Source organism: Camponotus floridanus, unplaced genomic scaffold (assembly GCF_003227725.1).
Source record: "Camponotus floridanus strain SB8 unplaced genomic scaffold, Cflo_v7.5 scaffold9, whole genome shotgun sequence".
NCBI classification, from domain to species: Eukaryota; Metazoa; Arthropoda; class Insecta; order Hymenoptera; family Formicidae; genus Camponotus; species Camponotus floridanus.
In genome coordinates, this window is record NW_020229860.1 from 2,313,745 (window position 1) to 2,333,788 (window position 20,044).

The 20,044-nt window shown below is 28.4% G+C and overlaps 3 protein-coding genes across 5 annotated transcripts; 2 read left to right on the top strand and 1 right to left on the bottom strand.

Annotated features, from left to right (window-relative positions):
- The first annotated feature begins 1,823 nt into the window (after positions 1–1,823).
- Positions 1,824–11,349, top strand: LOC105255944 (gamma-aminobutyric acid receptor subunit beta-like). Of its 3 annotated transcripts, none has more exons than XM_025414855.1 (10): positions 1,824–2,691; positions 4,600–4,893; positions 6,527–6,633; positions 7,271–7,338; positions 8,090–8,235; positions 8,388–8,545; positions 8,883–9,167; positions 9,469–9,699; positions 9,767–10,023; positions 10,449–11,349. In XM_025414855.1, the coding sequence occupies exons 2-10, from the start codon at positions 4,829–4,831 to the stop codon at positions 10,599–10,601; spliced, it is 1,470 nt and encodes a 489-aa protein (XP_025270640.1). In that variant the 5' UTR covers positions 1,824–2,691; positions 4,600–4,828; the 3' UTR covers positions 10,602–11,349. The 3 variants fall into 3 exon arrangements, with proteins under 3 accessions (XP_025270640.1, XP_011263819.2, XP_025270638.1); XM_011265517.3 differs by having other exon boundaries at positions 4,698–4,893; XM_025414853.1 differs by lacking the exon at positions 1,824–2,691 and having other exon boundaries at positions 4,503–4,893.
- A 1,443-nt stretch (positions 11,350–12,792) lies between these two features.
- LOC105255938 (delta(14)-sterol reductase) lies at positions 12,793–16,703 on the bottom strand. The gene is made up of 9 exons (XM_025414842.1): positions 16,317–16,703; positions 15,676–15,833; positions 15,254–15,509; positions 14,927–15,180; positions 14,476–14,830; positions 14,103–14,401; positions 13,751–14,004; positions 13,543–13,667; positions 12,793–13,411 (listed from the first exon to the last, which is right to left on the bottom strand). The coding sequence occupies exons 2-9, from the start codon at positions 15,823–15,825 to the stop codon at positions 13,128–13,130; spliced, it is 1,977 nt and encodes a 658-aa protein (XP_025270627.1). The 5' UTR covers positions 15,826–15,833; positions 16,317–16,703; the 3' UTR covers positions 12,793–13,127.
- Positions 16,704–17,673: 970 nt separating this feature from the next.
- LOC105255928 (heat shock factor 2-binding protein-like) lies at positions 17,674–19,767 on the top strand. The gene is made up of 6 exons (XM_011265481.2): positions 17,674–17,767; positions 17,855–18,023; positions 18,213–18,331; positions 18,720–18,824; positions 18,991–19,256; positions 19,452–19,767. Exons 1-6 carry the CDS (start codon positions 17,729–17,731, stop codon positions 19,765–19,767), a joined length of 1,014 nt encoding a protein of 337 aa, XP_011263783.1. The 5' UTR covers positions 17,674–17,728.
- Positions 19,768–20,044: the final 277 nt, after the last annotated feature.

A 20,044-nucleotide genomic window follows, 5' to 3' on the forward strand; every position in this document is an offset into this window, starting at 1 on the left:
AAACTTCAAGCAGCTACCAAATTTAAACACGTTAATTAGGAAGTTTCCGGGTGTGTTTCTGATCGTGTCATGTTACAGCTAAACTATGCTTTATTTAGAAGGATTGCTTTCATTTCCATTCAAGTGGAAATTATATGAAGAACAATCTAAAGCAGGAGCTCACTAAATTGTACGAAATCTACCCAACTTATGCAATTAAAATAATCGAAATAAATTATATATCATATATTATTAAAAACAATATATATATTTATAATATAATTCGTCAAAATTTTTGCATATAACAAATCATACATAGATAAATTAATAAAATAACTAATAAAATTTAATATATTTTTAAAAGTAATTTATTATTTTTTCGTCAATATATATCTATTAAAATAATATTTAAAAATGTATGCGTGTATGTACTTCTTTTTGAAAGTTTTGTTTTTCAAAAATTGAGTTTTGCAGAAGCAATTCTTGATTTGGAAGCAGTCACTGGGAAGATATCAAAGCGTGATTTCTCACTTGAATTTTCTCGTGGACATTTCGAAACTGATCAAAACGTTTTTCAAGACGCCGGGCGTTGAAATGATTTCCGACCAACATCGATGTTCCGACAGGAAGACTCTTATCGTCCCTCGCAAAGGTAAGTGAACCTATCCTGCCGGTGGATGCCTCTTTGCTTATCGATTATAAATCCGCTATTACTCTATCATGCTGTCACATATGGGATGCTTTGCAAGTGTATAAAACATTAAAAGTAGATTTTTTAAATTTACTAAATTTAAGATGAAAAAAATTAAGGAGAACATACTATATATATATAATAATTTCTAAATAAATTTTTATAAATTCAAGCAGAATACCAATCTAATTTTTTATTTAATTTTAGATAAATTAATTGGATTATTATTAGACAAATTAATTATTATTTTAGACAAATTAATTATTAAGCATATTTAGCTTTATATTTATATTTTGAAAATTAAAATATGTTGCAATAAATTATGACAAGAATTTTTATTCAAGATTTTAATAAAGAATCTGTTTTTAATATTAGCCTCAAATCACATCTGTACACTTTTCAAAAATGCCCCAAATCTCGACAATTCACTTATCAGATAGTTTTGTCGTGATAATATGTGTGTGATATGATGCAGAAGAAAATCTTTAAGCTTAGCTGAGCACCTATTAATTAGATCTTATCTCCGTACCTATTTTTTACTCTTATTTTTAAGAGAGTCGCATTTAAAAACGTTATTTTCATTAAGATGTTACTCATTAAGATGAAACTTCCGTTGAAGATTGCTTAATAATTTTTGTATATTTTTTATATTATATTAAATTAATTTTTGTATATTTTTTATATTATATTTTTATATTAGATCATTATTATTAGAGGTAATAATACATGTAAAAAAATAAATAATTTAATTAAAAATTGTAATTTGTATTGTAAGTAAGTGTTTCTATCGCTTTTCTTTCTCGAGCTTCCTCTTTCCTTTGTTTTTCACATCAAAGCTTTGTCATGTCCTCGTGTTAAGAATAGTTGATTGGTCTTTGTTGATAGTTTGACCGCGCATCGTGAAATAAGTATCGATCATTTCTGTGATTCTTTCAACTCGTTACAACTCTCGAAGGTTAATGACACCTTCAGCCATATTCTAAGGATGTTGAAGAGAGGAGTGGTAATGGTGACGGTAGTGCTGTTCGATCGGTTCGCTCCGAAAATCCGATCACTGGCTGTGTGTCACTAGGTCGGCCGAGATAGAGAATATAGCGAGATAGGTATACCGTGCATGCGCGCAAGTCGCAAGGAAAGCCCGGGGAATGGTGACGAAAGACGAGGAGAGATTCTCGGAGGAGCAAAAGAGAGAAGCATCAAGGCGATCCAAGAGAACAGGCGTAAGAAGAGAGGGAAAAGAGGGAGATCGGATGCGAGGAAACGGGCAGAGGAAACATTCGGGGGTGGAATGGGGCGGTTGCACGTGAAAAAGTAGATGCGAGCGAGAGAGACGGAGGACCCGCGAAAACGAGAGCGTTGATTGAGGGTGGGCTGGAAGAGAGAGGAGGGTGGGAATGATAGAGATAGTAAGGTTGGCAGGTAGGAGCGAGAGGATGATTTCCGGAGTGAACGGAAGCGAGAAGAAACATATATTCGCGATGAGGGAGTAAAAGAGGAGAGGGAAAGAGAGAGAGAGAGAGAATCTGAAGAGAGAAATCGACAGTGGATCCGCGTTAGCTATCGAGGGATGAAAGGCAGCAAACTCCGCGAGACTAGTGGCGCACGGGAATACCTCGCGCTTTCGTATCTACCAGAGGACGTTGACGACGTTAACGTCGACGACGACGACGACGTGGAGGAGAACGAAGAGTGATGCTGACAATGAGCAACGATCAATGACGCGCTCGTGACAACACGTTCGGAGTCGCGAGTTCGACCGCGTCTCGAGAAGTAGTAACGCCGAATCCTGTGAACGCTGATAATAGTGAACCCCCGTGAACGCTGATAACGGCGGACCGATGTTCGAAAAATCACGATTCTGCGCTACGATCGATTTCGAAGTATCATGATGGGCCAAAGTGCGCGTTAACGATAACTCCTGTCGATAATCAAAGTGATAATCAAAGTGTAATATTCAGATATTTCCATCAAATTGACAATGAAATCGTCGCTTGCATCGTGATTTTCGTCGGATGCATCAGGTAATATGTATATGTATAATATAAACCTAAATTGTAGATAATAGATTTTTATAATTTTAGATAATTTTAGATAATTAAAATATAATTTTTATTAGCAAATTGTAAAGAGTTAACGATTTTTGTATAAATCGAGTTACATATTTTTGTATTTAAATGGACTATATATTTTTCAATAAATTAAAAACATTAGATCAAAATTTTGAAATGTAACATTGTATTTTTTGTATTGTTCTTTTAATAATTTAAATTTTAAATAATAATTTACATAAATATTTTTAAAATGTTATTTGTGTGTGATTTTATATATATATATATATATATATATATATATATATTTATTTATTTATTTATTTATTTATTTATTTATTTATTTCCAAATATAAAAATGTTTATAAATAATTTTAAATATTTCTTTAAACATGACAAATACAATATTAAAAACTACATGTTTGCAAACATCACGTATTACTGAATATCAGGTTGTAATAATTGATCATTTTTGCTTATTATACTATTACGTCTACATTTGTAACAATTAAAACGGTTTTTTCTCAATTTCCGAAAATATATTTATACCAAATCATTATTTCTCTTAGAGAAAAAATTCGCATAAATTTCTCATTTAATTTTTAATTAAAAGCGAAAATCAAATTAATGTATAAATTATTGAATAAAATATATATATACATTTATTTTTATTTGTAGTATATGTAGTTTAATATTGTTTATACTATCTATTATTATATTGTTTGTATGATATGCAATTAAATATAATTTTTATTGTACATTTTAATGGGATTATTTGGAGAATTAGTTATTAAATATAAAATATTATTATATATTGAGAAAGATAATATTTATATGATATTAGAACAGTATAATAAAGAATTTTATTTTATTTTATATTGGAAAACCAAGAAGCTACTTCATATTGCACTCGAATAAAATTATTATATAAGATATCATGTGTATGAAATATTTTTTGTCATCAAAATAAAACGCAAACATTAATAAAGTCAACCGAAGAGAGGAAACAAATCCTCTCGTCATTATTTATGGTATCTCATGACTAACAAATTGTTCCTCATCTTGATTGCCTCAGGGAATAATTGTATCAAGAGTATATAATATTGCATAGAATATATTTTATAACTTTTTTTTGTTGTTTAACGTATTCGTTGAGTTTACGGAAGCAAAAATCAGTTTTGTCGTGTGTGATCTTTGAATGGAAAGTGAATAATGTGTTGTAGGCGATATGTAGAGCATGTTATAGATTTTTATTTCGTGCATTGTATTGTATGCCATTGTAATGCTTTATCATGCCGGCCCATTTTGTTGTTTTACTCTTGAATCTGGTCAATCACTAAAATAATGTGGAGTTATATATCTAGTTCTTAATCAATCGATCTTCTATACATTCAGAAATTTAAAAAAATGAAAGGCATTACCTTAGAACTGAAAAATACATCAGAAAAATATATTATTTTTATATTCCTTTACTTTTATTGCATTTCTTGATTAACGTCAAGTGTCGCAATCTTTATCACTTTTCATTTGTAAATTTACATATCATATATCTGCATACTTATTATAATAATGAAACACTGTCAATATACTGTTCGGAAATAGTCATTGATTTTATCATTCTTCTTATCATTTTTCATCGTTTTATTACATATATCATTGATGAGAAAATTGAGAGGAAAAAATCAAATGTAAATAATAAATATTTACAGTCATATATAAAATTTAATTAAATTTGTACTTATTTTATGATTAATGAATTTCAAGAAAGCAGTATACATATCAGATCTTCCATATCTCGTTACACAAGAATTAAAAGTAGAACTTCTTGCGAATGCGGGGAGTTTTGCATATGTATTTGTTCTGCGTGCGGGATAACTCGAGGATGCGTAGAGTGAGAGTACGCGTGGAACTGGCATACGAAGGTCAAGGGCGGCGAGGAAAGAGTCCTACAGGATCTTTCCTTTCATCTACGATTTTAGAACGACGACGGCGGCGACGAGCCGGTTACGGGGATGCCGAGGGGATGCGAGGATACCGCGAGATGACGTTCCCCATCGTACTCGTCATTCACTGACGTAATCTCGATCGGATAACGAAGACGATTGGCAGGATGCTGCTGCGCGGGCTGCCGTTGATCGTCTTTCTCCTCGTACAGCTGCGTCACCGTGTCATCTGGTGAGCACCGTCATTCGAATTTTCCCCCCTAATATGAAAAATCGCAGTGAATAAGGATGCTTTTTCCACACATTGTAAGGTACATCGTGGCATGAATACGCAAAAAGTATGATTTCAATTTCCTATATGTAAGTGTATTCAGATATACCCTCGAGAAAAGCTCGTATGTGATATATAAATTATTAATGAAATAATCAGAATAAAGAGAAAAAAAGACATATATTATATAATAAAAATATATTATTATAAATTATTATAAATATATTTTTTAATAATATATATAATTAACAATATTTATATAATATATTATATATATTATTAAAAAGTAAAATCAATCTTTTAATTCAAAGAACAAATCGTTGCTGCGAATTTAAATAAAAAATTTTTTAAACTCATTCGTTAAACGAATGAGTTTAAAACCCTACGTTTGAGGAAATTATTTTCAAAGTACTCTCCAGTAAAGCAGATTTAATATAATAAGAGAGATTCCAGTAAAGCAGATTTAATATAATAATAATCTACAGTACAATCGTAAAAGTTAAAACATGATTTAAATTAATATTTGAATGATGTTATAAACTAATTGAAGATAACTGAAATAAAGGTATATATAAATGTAACAAAAGGAAGCTAACATATACATAGAAATAAAATGGAATAATGAAGTGCAAAAGGAAGTAATTAAATACCTGGATTAAGCTCGAGGTGTGCGACATGAACGATTGTTTGAGCAATTAAAGCTCCAATCAGTCCGCTGTACACAATAAGAGACAACAAAGCTCCATTTCCCGGGCAAAAGACGAACCTAATAATCCTTTCTAAACAACGTTGGATTTGAAACCATCTCATAATCTTCTCGCGATTTTAAAAATGCTTCCTTATTTATTCATGATAATAAATATTACAATCACGAGTATAATGATCGCTATGGACCAGATCAAGTCAACGGTGCTTGAATTAGTCAATGGAAGTATTTTCGCGATGCATGACATAATCTCCTTTCTATCCATGATTCTTCGTTTATATATTTTATTATTATCGTTTATATTAACTTCTATCGTTCAATATTTTCTTCAATGATGCATGTTTTTGTTATATCATTGCGTCCTTGCTTATTTCACGTTACAATTTACATATATAATATTTGCGTTTCAATTAAAATATTAAATAATAATTTTATCACTATAAAGTATTACGGAGAAAAACAAAAGTCTTTTGAATGTGAATAATTATTTTTGTATCATATTACGGAGAAATGTACACATTTTAGATTTTTTCGCCATGTTAAACAGAAAACAGAAATGAATGTCGAAGATGTAAACGTTTCGATGCATACTTCAAAAGATGAAACTTTTAAATGAAATTAATCTAATAATCAAGTATTTGTATAATTTTATCACACAATCGATACACAATATGATATGGAATTTATGATATATTTTCATTAAAGTATATTAATATTAAAAATTTGATATATATGTGAAAAAAGGATTATCCCGAATCTATTTTTATATTATTATTACATATATTTGAGAAACTCCTAATATAATGTTTTTTTTTTTATTAAAAATATTTTAACAATTTTAAATTTGATCAAACTAACTTCTGTATTTTGAAACTTCATACTTTACAGGGCTTCTCTAGAGAATATCGGGATGTCCGATAGATTGGAAAACGTTACGCAGACGATTTCGAGAATACTCGATGGCTATGATATTCGACTAAGGCCGAACTTTGGTGGTGAGCTCAAGTTTTGTAAATTTTTGCATATTTTATTGAAAATTATAAAGTTGAAATTAAATATGTTTGTTACAACAATATATGTTGTTATTTTACTTCAACAAAACACTGTAAATAAACTATATAAATAAAAAATATAAACAATATAATTAATATTAAATTTGTCAAGATTAATAGTCAATATGAAAATATCTCAATGCAGATATCTGTACACATACATATTTATCTTCTAAAAATATAATGTGAAGAAAAATATATTACTTAAAGTGTATTTCGAAAAACTATTCACTTAGATATCGAGATATATTTGCCGAAACTAAATTCTAGAATAGAATCGTTTGCCTAAAGGTAGAGAAGGGTATAAGACTAGAAAAGCTTTTAATGAAGTTTTCCACGCCATTCAACGAAGCACGATTGCAATCAGCGCTTTTAATCGAATGTGCAACGAGGGGAAGTAATTTGTCGATATTATCATGAGAATTAGAAAAAGACTTAATCTATTTAAGAAGATTTATTCTATTTCTTTATTCAATGGCTCTTCATTGCGAACAGTTTAAAAAATAAAGGAATTAGGATGCTCACTTTTTTGTATATAAAAGATATTTCAAGAGATTTAACGAGAGATTATTATTTAAAGGTGATCCATTGTTAGTTGGAATGGATCTAACCATTGCAAGTTTCGATGCGATCTCAGAAGTCAATATGGTAAGAAGATAAAGCAAAAAATATATATTTAAAAAGTAGAAAGAAATTTTTTTTCAAGTGCAAAATTTTTACACAATCCACCCTTTTTACATTTTTAGAAAGATAATATAAATTTAATATTTTTTCAACTTTAATTTTAATTTTTTTAGTATTAATTTGTATCAAATACATAAATTAAATTAAATTGCAACGAAAATCTAACACATCTTAAAACAATGTAAATTTATTTAACTTATATATGTAAATGTATTTCTAAATTTTGTCTTTATTATCTTTATTTTTTTTATTTATATTATCATTCATTATAATTTTATACAAATGTAAATTAAGATGTTAAAAGTATTATATATGTAGGAGTCTTATATACAAATTTTTTTTCACAATCTAACATTTATAATATTTTTATCATCTTTCTCAGATCAAGTCTTACTTTGAGATCTGTGATAAATTACACTAGACTGATAGATTGTCGATAAAGTTTTCTTTTTTCTTCCTTCCTCTTAAACATCATTCTGTTGATAGTCTTCGAGCAAATATAGCATATCTTACACTCTTATACAGAAAATTTTTTTTTATAAATTACATAATAAATAAAAAGTTTTGAAGACAGATGTTGCGTATAAATATTTATGTAATAATTATGTAAGATATAAAATATTTAAATTATGTAAAATATAATTTAAAATATGTCTGTAATTTTCGTAATTAATTATAATAATAAATTACATTGATGTCATTATCTGCGCCTTAGGACTATACGATAACGATGTATTTAAATCAATACTGGAAGGACGAGAGACTCGCTTTTTCGCACGAGGGAGAAGTCTTGACGTTAAGCGGTGATTTCGCGGAAAAGATTTGGGTTCCAGATACATTTTTCGCAAACGATAAAAACAGGTAATTGCGGCAATGAATAACTCATGAGCAACGTTTGCTGAATATCCGTATCATTTTATCTCGCGTTTTGAATTCCTATTCTCTTTTATCATTGTGTTTATCATTGTGTTTTAATGTTTTCAATCATAATGTTTTACTGAACCTGTTTGCAGTTTTTTGCATGACGTCACCGAACGCAACAAACTTGTCAGATTATCGGGCGATGGTTCAGTCACATATGGCATGAGATTCACAACAACTTTAGCCTGCATGATGGATCTGCATTATTATCCTCTCGATTCACAGAATTGCACCGTTGAAATCGAGAGCTGTATGTATTGGAATATGCATCTAATATAATCGATCGTTCGGACAAATAATATCCGTCAAAATTTTTTTCTTTTTCTCCCTCGTAAAGAGCGGTTTTTTGCATAAAAAATATACACACGTATTTCTCCTATAATTTATTTAAATTAAATTCCTCAGTAGGGAAATTTATGTCTAAAAATTTTAATTATTTGGAATAATATTGCTTAGAAATCTCCAAAAATAATAATACAAATTATTTAAATATCGATTAATAAATGAAAAATGAAAAAAAAGTCAGAAAATCAAATTGCAATAATTTATGTGCCTCCTTCTAAATTTATGCTGTTTTAAATATTCAGATGGATATACAGTTCTCGACGTAGTAATGTACTGGAAAGAAACCCCTGTTCGTGGAGTCAAGGAGGCAGAATTGCCGCAATTTACGATAATCGGCTATGAGACCAATGATCGAAAGGAGACATTGGCAACAGGCATCTATCAGAGACTCTCGCTGAGCTTTAAACTTCAAAGGAATATCGGTTATTTCGTTTTTCAGACATACTTGCCGAGTATACTGATCGTCATGCTTAGCTGGGTCAGCTTTTGGATCAATCATGAAGCTACCAGCGCAAGAGTAGCTCTTGGTAAAATTGCAATAAAATTGGAATTAAACATTTATCTCTTATTATACTTAAATATTTATAAACCATTTTTTATACATAATTATCTAAATTATGTAATTGTTTAAAATATTGTCCAAATTATTTATATATTATTTTAAATTAAAATTAAAATTTTAGAATTAGTAAATTTTATCTTATTCTAAAATTAAAAATATATTTTTCTCTCCTTCTCTCTCTCTTTTTACGCAATTTTTTTTACAAAATTACCTATGGAAAAATTTTCATTAAATATGTAAATAAATCTATAGTTTATTTTTTTTAGGTATTACGACCGTGTTAACGATGACAACAATATCAACGGGTGTTAGAAGCTCACTGCCACGAATTAGTTATGTGAAAGCCATCGATATTTACTTGGTGATGTGCTTTGTCTTCGTATTTGCGGCTCTATTGGAATACGCAGCGGTCAATTATACGTATTGGGGTGCCAGAGCGAAAAAAAAGACCAAGAAGAAAGAAACCGATGAGAAGAAAGTGCTTTCTTCTAAAATCGGTAATTGAATATTAAAGGATCTTTTGAAATTATTTTTTCGTTTGCTTGATTTTCGAATTTTCTTCAGGAAGCAAAGCCAGTTCGCCTTTTCCTGATTCTACGGACGCGGATATCATAGAACTTCAAGATCTCAGAATGTCGCCTCTACCGAGCATTAGAAATAGGTCAGGCCTAGTCAGCGCTTCATCGATGCCGGGAGTTGGAAGGGATCACGACCCGGTCAAATTTCCGCCGAGCTTTCGTATTTCCAGGGTCGCCGTTTACAACACGCACACTCGAAATAGCGGTCTCAGGTATAGAGGCCCGAGACCGCACAAACCAAAGGTATGCTTATATATTATAGGTACTCTTAAACAAACACTATGCAACTATATAAAATATTTGAAAAAAAGCTTGAAGTTTCTCCACATGATTTGTGTTTCATATTTTTGTGAGAAAAAATATATAACGTTATTAGATTATAAAAATATGAAGAAAAAATATCTTATATCGCGGAGAAATGAGTGAATAATTATAAATTAATAAAACAAAACGCACTATCCTTGACTTTTCCAAAAATGGAAAAAAAAATGACAAAGCAAATATAATGCATGGTTTCAATGTAACTCATTATGTAATCTTATTTCTTTTATATGTATGTTTCTTTTGATATATCTGCAAAAAGTGTTTTTTTCTTAATTTTTGCTTAAAATAAACACCGATAACTTGCATATATTATCTATGTATTGTATAATGTAATTTTTTTATAGGTATTACATGCTCTACGTAGAGGAGCTTCCGTGTTGCGCGTATCAATGCCGAAGATCAAGGATGTGAACATGATAGATAAATATTCGCGAATTATCTTCCCAGTCAGCTTCATGCTGTTCAATTTCGTATACTGGATCTTCTATTTTTTCTGAGCAGCGAACGGATATTAAATCGAATTCGGCCACGTCTGTATCTAAAAAGGACCAATCGATTCGGGAGGATTCTTTCAAGTTTTCGAACACGTCAAATAATGTGTAATATTTTTCGCGGGAATAAAGATCCACCGAATATACAAACAGGTGATGAAAGTACTGAATCGAAAGTACTGCCATGAAACACATTTATCGATAGGAATAAAACATATTTGCGATAAACTTGTGTGTGTGTGTGTGTCAACAGCAGCGTTTACGAGATTTTTGTTAATTAGAAAGCAACATTATAATATAGTGAAGATAAGCGATATGAAAGAGCGACAATATGTTCCTAACGAAACGTGATAACTATGTCATGTACATGACATAGAAAAGGCGTCAATGAGTAATAATTTGCTAGTGAACGAGAAAAGTCGCATTGAGATCCAAAAGTAAAATGCGTTGGAATTTACAATATTTGCGCCTGTAATGATAAAAGTGGTCTAAGTCATATATCTTTTATTTTAGAAATAAATACAGACTTTATTTCCATTTATTTCCATATATGTGTATGTGTTTATATATATTTCTTTTTTTATGTATCAAATTTTTATTTTCTGCAATGACATACAGTGCTTTATAAGTATTTTGTGTAAGTATGTTGTATTACACTTAATTTTCCTACATTTGTGATTCATTTCACATTTGTAATCGGCTGACAAAACTTCTTTGGTTCCAAATTTCACAAAGTACATTTTAAATATCGAAAATGGGAAATCAATAAATATTATAAATTTTAATACAGTGATTGATAAAATTAAAAAAAAATATAGACAAAAAATTATCAATAATAGTCAATTATCAATTTCACTTCACTGACAATTTGTTATTCTTAGTAATTTACATATTAATTAATTAAAATTTGAGAAATTGATAATATATAACAAATTGGCAATTATAACATTTCATAATGAATTAATGTCATACTTATATAAAATTTGAAAAATGATATTACATATATTAGATATGTTTACAATTTCCCGTTTTTTTAAACATATAACTAAAAAGGATGAGATGATTTATATCATCTCAGTTTAAAAGATATTTTTCTGAAAAAAGTACACACAATTTGAAGAATATTACATAAAAATGTACAACTCTGAAAATGCGATAGTTTTTAAATATAATTTTAACAAATAAATATATATAATTATTTTATAGCGGTTAATCACGTGTATACTGTGAATAGGTATGCAAATGTATATGGCAGAAATTTGCTTCAATTACTTCACAAATAAGTCATATATATGCAATTTTGAAAGACTTATTTATTTTTAGAAGATATAGAATATTTGTTATAGAAAAAGAAATATATATAAAAAACAAAAAATATTATCTTATCAATGATTGGCTAAGATACATAATGATTTATAATATAAAAATAAACTTTAGTTTGATGATTATGTTGCAGACAAACAAATTAAATGGACACACTTTTAAGAATTCACTTTAATGAGAATTGTTTTTATAGCAATTAGGTATATATGTAAATATATGAACAATTTAATAAAAAAATAAATGTGTATAAATATATAATATTCTTTTAAATATATTAATATAATTGAATATATATTTTTAAATGTGTCAATATAGTATTAACGATCAATTTAGAATTTTAAATGTTTAACTTTGTTTATACATATATAGAATGTCTACAAAAATACAGCAATATTTATTTTTATGATCTTTTTATCATATCATTTCTATCATAACATTTAATTTAATATTCTGTTTAGAAATTTAGCAATCTTGTAATATTGCTTCTGCTTATTTACTATTTCATTTATATATATATATATATATATATATATATATATATATAATCTTTTTTTATATTATAAAATCTTAGATAATTTAAAAATATGACTATATCCTTGTTGAAATTTATTGCATTAGAATACAGTACAAACACAAAGAAAATATGGATAATAATATATATATTTTTTTATTAAAAAACGTGTTTTTAATAAAACTGCTTATCATAATCAGATGAAAATTATACACTTATATATATCTCTGAATATATGTATAAAAGTATAAAATTTCTTAACTAATTTGTATTCAATTTATAATGCTCGACATTATAGGCACAGTCTCTTATAAAATATTTTATATTTTTATACTTATTTTTATAAATACAAATACATAAACATTCTTTCCCTTCATTAAAAATATGCATCGTTCATTTGCTCTTCTATCCCGCGTCATCACATATATAGAGATTCATTTTATAAGTTAAATATCGCTAATGTGAAAAAAATCTGTCCCATATTATAATAAATCTCAAAATATTTTTGGTTCTTATCGAATTCTACATTTATGTATCTTATAATACTCTCTCTATTATATCACTATATCTCATAAAAATATTTAAAAATGCACGATTAGAGATCTTATTATAATGTGTATAATGTACTTTTTTAAAAATAAAACTAATATAGAATTTGTGGTATTTAAAAAATACTTTGCTACTTGTGCTTTGTTGTCTTAAAAAATATGCTTCAAGATCATATACTTCACGCGAGAACAATATTGCTCCCATGCATATCCATATCGCGTCTGACAACGTCTATTGTCTCTTACAGCTCTATAAGCCAGCGTTAATGTGCAACAGATCGCCGAATAATACAGTAATATGTCACTCCTCAAACTAATAATCGCGATTGACCATTGCATTATAATATCACCCAAATAATTTGGATGCCTCACATGACCCCATAAGCCAGATAACATCAACTTTTTCCCACGCGACGTTGGGATGGTTTCTAGATCTATAAATTTCGAAAGCAGATATATATATATATATATATATATATATATATATATATATATATATAGTTTTCGAACTTTAGGAAAAAAAGTAATATTAATAATAAAAGTAATTATTTCTTCTTATACTTACAAGGTACTGTTGGGGAAATGGGATTCTTTCTGAATTCATTTTTTCGCGAATTACTAGTTCTATATAAGACATATCCCATTATAAAACTTAAAACGAACATCCCAGCAAAATAGTTAAATTTTATTCTGAAAGTGTATTAATAGAAATTAATATATTAGATATTATATAAATATATATATATATATATGAGCTCTTTATATATACTTACTTTTGATATAATATAAATCTTGTTGTAAGAGTTGTCAAAAATGGATATAATAAGTGACTGACGCACGTCATATATCCAGTTCCCTCATACATTATTGCAAAAGATGTAAAAATAGTAGCTTCAAATATTAAACCATCTACAATATAGAATTGCTGCAATAAGATAACTAACAATGCAGTTACATTAAGTTGCTCAATATTTAGACTATTTATATCGCCAATAGTTTTAATTATGACAGCCATATTCACGATCAACTGCAAAATAAAGAATAATTATAATCAATATTTCAATTTCCATTCCTCTTTCAAATCCTCAAAATTTCCATTCTGTGATAATACAAATATAAAATTACCGTGCCAATAAGAGAAGCTCGTATTAACAATAATTTAATGTCCAAAGCACCAATTCGTGGATTAATCTCTCTACCTTGCCAAAAGTTATATATCTTGCTCTTAGTTGATGCATATATATTTAGATTGGCTACCGGAGCTTTTTCTGCTTTCATATACAATATCAATGCTAAAAATGTTCCCACAAGCCAGCCACTGACTGACAACTGCACAATATTATTTAAGATATAATCACTGATCAAAATATTTTTATACGTGCATAAACCGAATATCGTTATGGTCAAAACTGCGCTTAAAAAGCCTAAAAATTTATAGAATATTATTAAAAATACACACATCGTTATAATTAAAAATTACACATTATTAAGCATATACCATTTATACGATATTGAAGTCTCTCAATTTTGCTTTCCTGTCCATTTACAGTTTTTCCGATTGGTATAATTGAAATACAAGCCAATAATATTAAGAATGCAACATAAGATAACAATCCATGTAAATTTATGTAAGATTCCAAATTAATAGGAAGCTTTATACAAGCAAACTTGCATTGTCCTTTCGAACACAAGAGTTGTGGTAAGATTATAGACACTGGTAAGATAAATATAAGAAAAGATGTCCCAATCCATCCACCCCATTCTTGTGGTTTACCAACTCTATTAATTTCCTTCTCACGTTTCACTGTTTCTTCCCATTTTTCAGCCTCTTGTGATAACAAGGGCTTTAAATCCTGAAATATAATTAATATTTTGTGTAAATAGTTATATTATAAAGTGTAAATGATACAACACAAAGTATAAAAATTGAAGATATTATTAAAGTTTACTTGATCTCTTTGCATCGAATATCCTCTTTCTTTTTCTCCTGAAGGATAATCGTGTATATAACTTTTCCTTTCTAACGGAAGTGAAACAGCTCTATCGATATTTCTCATTGATAAAATTGCCTTATATTCTTGTTCAGTTTTTAGAAATGGCCTATACATTATTCCTTTCTCCAAGCGTAGTTGCAAAGGCATTGATTCAGGACTCTCTTCTAATGCTTTTACATTGCTTCCTTCTTTGTGATTGCTTACTTTATCTGTTTATTAGTGAAAATAAACTTGCATATAAGAATATATATGGCAAACAACATATTATATATATATGCTTACCACCACTTTCGGCATCTATACGTGACAAAGAGATCTTAGCAAAACGCGTGTTACGAATAGGCAACTTCCTAGATGTAATTGTTGGCGATGTCCCAGGTGATCTCCCAGGTGATCTCCCAGGCGATCTCCCAGGCGATCTCCCAGGCGATCTACGTGATTGTCTCGCTGGTGATCGTCTACTTGGTGATTTTCTGCTTGGTGAATATCTTGAAGGATTTTTCCTGCTTGTTCTGCTTGTGCTTCTCCCTCTGTCATACTTTAAAAGTATAAAGAAGATTATGAATACATATGTATCATTATAATAAGAAACATATTCTTAACGTAATAATAAAAACAAAATTTTTTAAATTTACTCTATATTCTTCTTAAATATATATAGTTTCTGTGACAATACTTCTTTTACTAGCATTTATAGCTATTACCTTTATGTCATTTTCTCTAACTGTATGTTCGGTGCCTGTTTCAAATTGTATCTTGTATCGATCGCCTCTAATATTGAGAATCCTTCCTTTATAATATTCAGAAGTATTTGGATATTTAGCAAGAACCTGTTCACCCTCGGTAAACTTCATTGCAAGATCTAGTATAATATTAAAAAATTGTAATATAAATATAATATAAATATATATTTTATATATATATATATATATATATATATATATATATATACATATATATAATCAAAAATAATAACAAATTAATCATATTTATTAGCAAAACCAAATTTAATAATTAAATTTTCTCTGCTGATTAGATAAAACAATAATCTAAACATCAATTAGGCTTAATCCAGATTTAATGGTAAATTATACAACGCTAGCATAAAAAAACAATCAATTATTGCTTTACAAATAAATGAGATTCACACTGGCGAATAATTGCGCAAGGCAGAATTCTTACAATCAAAAAATGCGGATACCGCCTAAAATTTTGTAATTGTCCGTCGAAGGAAGATACGTAAACTGAAGCGGGAAAGCGTCATCGCGCGCTTTTACAATAATCTCAATCTCGCATTAAATCTGAATAAATCTCTAATCGAAGTGGTATTCATTGTGCGACTTACGTGTCGTGCTGATCCGGCTCGGTCGGCTCTACTCGGCTCCAACAGATATTCGCGATGCGTGAAAAATAATAAAACTTCCACAAGTCGTGAGGTTACGCCTGATACCGCTCTGATGCATCATAATAATGCAGGAGGGACGCGCAAAAGCACGCAGGCACGCAGGGCACGCACTCTCCGTGTGTTCCGAGATACATCCGATGTAGGCCACGCGGGAGAGCTTACCGTTACGTCAATGGGTGCGTTCACATTTTGCGATTCTCACCATTCGACCTTTCACTGAACGCCGATTCCCTCCTCTTCGTGATACTCGAGTCGCGAATGTAATGAATATCTGGTCGAGTACTCGTTTTATCTTATCACAATGAACGGAAACTGCATTACGGCGAAACCTTGCCGGTAATTAAGCGGTCTTGCGCGATAGAAAATTTCATATTCATATATTTATTAAAACTAAAATATTATAAAGTATATAAACTCATATAAATAATATACATATTCTTCTAAAATAAATAGCAAAATTTAACTTTAGGAAATTGTACTCTCTATTTTTGTAATTAAACAAATTTTTTCACATATCCTAAAGAAAAAAAAACGTTGAATTTCAATAATATATATTATATAAATAATTAATTAATAAAAGATATTTAAATATTATTCCATGAATTAATATTGTTAGGTTATTTTTTAATAATGTTATTAGAATTTTTTATTATTAAAAAGTATATTTTAATAGTAATAATATAAATATAAAAGTTCTTTAATAAATAATATTCTTGATTAAATAATAAATATTGAAATATAAAAAATATATCTTTAAAATGTCTTGAAAACCGAACATAATGTGTCGATGTCAAAATTATGTAGGCACGCATAATTATATAGGTTGGGTCAAATAAGCTTAATTGTTAAATGAAAATTGGAATTAAAAGTTGTAGAAGAAAGTGTAAAATTATTCTGAATATATTAAAATCAATATGTATCTAAGTGATTTTAGAAATTTTATCTCTTTACGCATAAAGATTTCTGAGAAAATATAGAAATGTATAATATCAAATTTTTAAAACGTCAACGTATGTTTCCCTATACGCGACTTTTGTAATCTTCAATATTTACATATACTATTTTATAATTTAACTTTTAGATTTTAAACTTTTTATTATAATAGTGAAATATTATTTTAATATTATATATAAATATAATATATAAATATAAATATATAAAAAATCTATTTCAAATTTTATTACTATTAATTACTAAAATAAATATAAAATTATTAGGTTACAGAAACAGTAATTTAAAATTTAAAGTTATGATATTACCCATTTATCGAATTGCAGTAATCTGAAAAGCATTTGTGTATAACGGTTGCGTATAAATTGCCATTTTTTCCGATAACGCAAGAACAAAAACACATGGATGAATTCAATTTGCAGAATAAACGTGACCTCTTAGTATGTGTTTCATATGATAATCTTATTTATATGCTTGCGCATAATTTATTTTATAACGATAGATTTTTTTTAATTTTATACTTTCAGAATTCTTTGGAGAAAATTATAAATTTCAGCGAATATAATTTTCCCGAACTCGTAGATGATATTCCACAAACATTTGAGACTAACAAACCTAACTTTCAAGAGATGAGCGGAGAGAAAACGGAAACGCTTTTTAATGACTTTTCAATGTTATCTGTTGATGCGTCAGAAGGTTACATTTTTTTATACAAAATTTCCCAGTTTAATGTTTTATTCTGCGAACTATAAAATATAATTAAATCGTTCTTAAAATATAATTAAATCGTAATTATACATAATAGTCTCAGCTTCTAACTATATCCATTATAAATTGTTATATTTTTATATATGATAAAAAATTAAATATTAAATTTATGCATAGATAATACAAAAAAAATAATAGCGTTGGAATCAAAGTGCAAAGAGCTGTGTGATCAAGTTGATCGTTTAACAAAAGAAAAAGAAACTGCATTCGAGGAGATAGAACGTTTAAAAGATCAAGTAAAACTTTGTTATCTCGTTTCTTTATTAATTTTATTATAGCACACATATCACTATACTATTACTTTCTTATATTTTTGTATCACATCTTTCTTTCTGCATTCGAGGAGATAAAACGTTTAAAAGATCGAGTAAAACTTTGTTATCTCACTTCTTTAGTAATTTTATCGCAGCACACATTGTATATACTGTGTATTCACTATTTAACTATTTTCTTGTATTGTATTTTTATACCATATCTTTCTTTAATTAAATTAAGAAGAGTTTTGAATATATTTGAATATATTATTTCGAAAATATGCTGAAACGTTATAAATGCAGTATTTTTGTTTTAATCATTTTTAAAAAAAATTATTCATTAATTTGTTCACGTCTCTTTACTTACTAGATAATAAATCAGAGTACCTATTGCACAAGCCTAGGTGCAGTATTAAGTAACCTGACTTGGCGTGCTTCTAGATTTCCACAAATTGTCGATATTTGGTTAACGACCGTAAGTATACGTACAAGATATTAATTAACTAAGTGAAAGAGTATAGCATGTTAAATTTTGTTGTATTTGAAATATAACGAAAAGAAAAAATCCAACTAAAATATATATGAAAATATATATAAGTTTAATATAATATTTTAATATAAGTTTCATATAATATTTTTAGTTTCAGAATAAAACAGGAGAATTTTTGTCAATAGTAAATGGCACTTTTGGCGCATTTGTTAATACTTATAGAAACGTATTTCCTCCGACGAGCAATATTGAATACCAATTTGTAACAGGACTCCTCGGTATTGTTACTAATATATCTGCGAGTCCGGAAGGTCGCGAATTTTTAATTACAAATTCCAATGGCACAGAATTCGTACAAAAAATAATTAAACTAACGCCTGAATTGCCATCAGTTCCCGGATCATTATCTCTAAAGAGGTATAAATATATTTTAATAGATTGTCCCTGTCATATTTCTAAATCATCTGTATCTTGACATTTAAAAAATCTTATCTTTTTTTAATTTTCATAATATATTTCATTTATATAATTAATTTTCAATATATTTCCATTCAAACCTCTTCTACGCCTCTGTGTATATTGACAATTTCTCAAGCGCAATTGCAATTATAGATTAATATTAATGATTCTGTACAACGTGAGCATGAATAAGACCGGCTTGCAATATCTGCTGGAATCCCAGTTAGAAGCTACGTTGAGTTATTGTATGGAAGATGAATCGTCCTCAGAAGAGGTGCAATTGCTCTGCCTTCGCGTTCTACAATCCGTCACTTACGATCTCACCGAACCGAAATATATTCACGCTCTCATCACAACAATTTCGATCGAAAAAATCGAAACTCTGGCATACTCAAAACGCAGCGATATAAGTGACGTAGCAAAACAAGTTATAAAACATTTACAAGATACTAAAAAAATTATTAAATGATATGATGTATAATGCTAATGCATTTTATAGGATTTTATATCATTTAATATTTGCAAGAATAAATATGTAATTACGTATAATAAGTAAACGATTAAATGCTTAACAATTTCTTTTGCGTTTAATAAAATGTTTTATATGCATTTGATTATATGCATTTTTTTAAATACATTGATATTATGATATAGAAATTAAAATATTATGATATAGAAATTAAAATATGCTGCAAAATGTATTTATTTTTTATTTGTATCAATTATATGATTTATATATTATATTC

Bases quoted from the DNA above. Each gene is read 5' to 3' on its own strand.
- LOC105255944 (XM_025414855.1), top strand. From the start codon at position 4,829: ATGCTGCTGCGCGGGCTGCCGTTGATCGTCTTTCTCCTCGTACAGCTG. The intron at 6,634-7,270 runs GTGAGCTCAAGT...TATTATTTAAAG, and splicing joins ACTAAGGCCGAACTTTGGTG to GTGATCCATTGTTAGTTGGA. The intron at 10,024-10,448 runs GTATGCTTATAT...ATTTTTTTATAG, and splicing joins CGAGACCGCACAAACCAAAG to GTATTACATGCTCTACGTAG.
- LOC105255938 (XM_025414842.1), bottom strand. From the start codon at position 15,825: ATGAAGTTTACCGAGGGTGAACAGGTTCTTGCTAAATATCCAAATACT. The intron at 15,181-15,253 runs GTAAGCATATAT...ACTAATAAACAG, and splicing joins TATAGATGCCGAAAGTGGTG to ATAAAGTAAGCAATCACAAA. The intron at 14,005-14,102 runs GTAATTTTATAT...TTTATTTTGCAG, and splicing joins GAGCTTCTCTTATTGGCACG to TTGATCGTGAATATGGCTGT.
- LOC105255928 (XM_011265481.2), top strand. From the start codon at position 17,729: ATGGATGAATTCAATTTGCAGAATAAACGTGACCTCTTA. The intron at 18,024-18,212 runs GTTACATTTTTT...ATTTATGCATAG, and splicing joins ATCTGTTGATGCGTCAGAAG to ATAATACAAAAAAAATAATA. The intron at 18,825-18,990 runs GTAAGTATACGT...TAATATTTTTAG, and splicing joins TCGATATTTGGTTAACGACC to TTTCAGAATAAAACAGGAGA.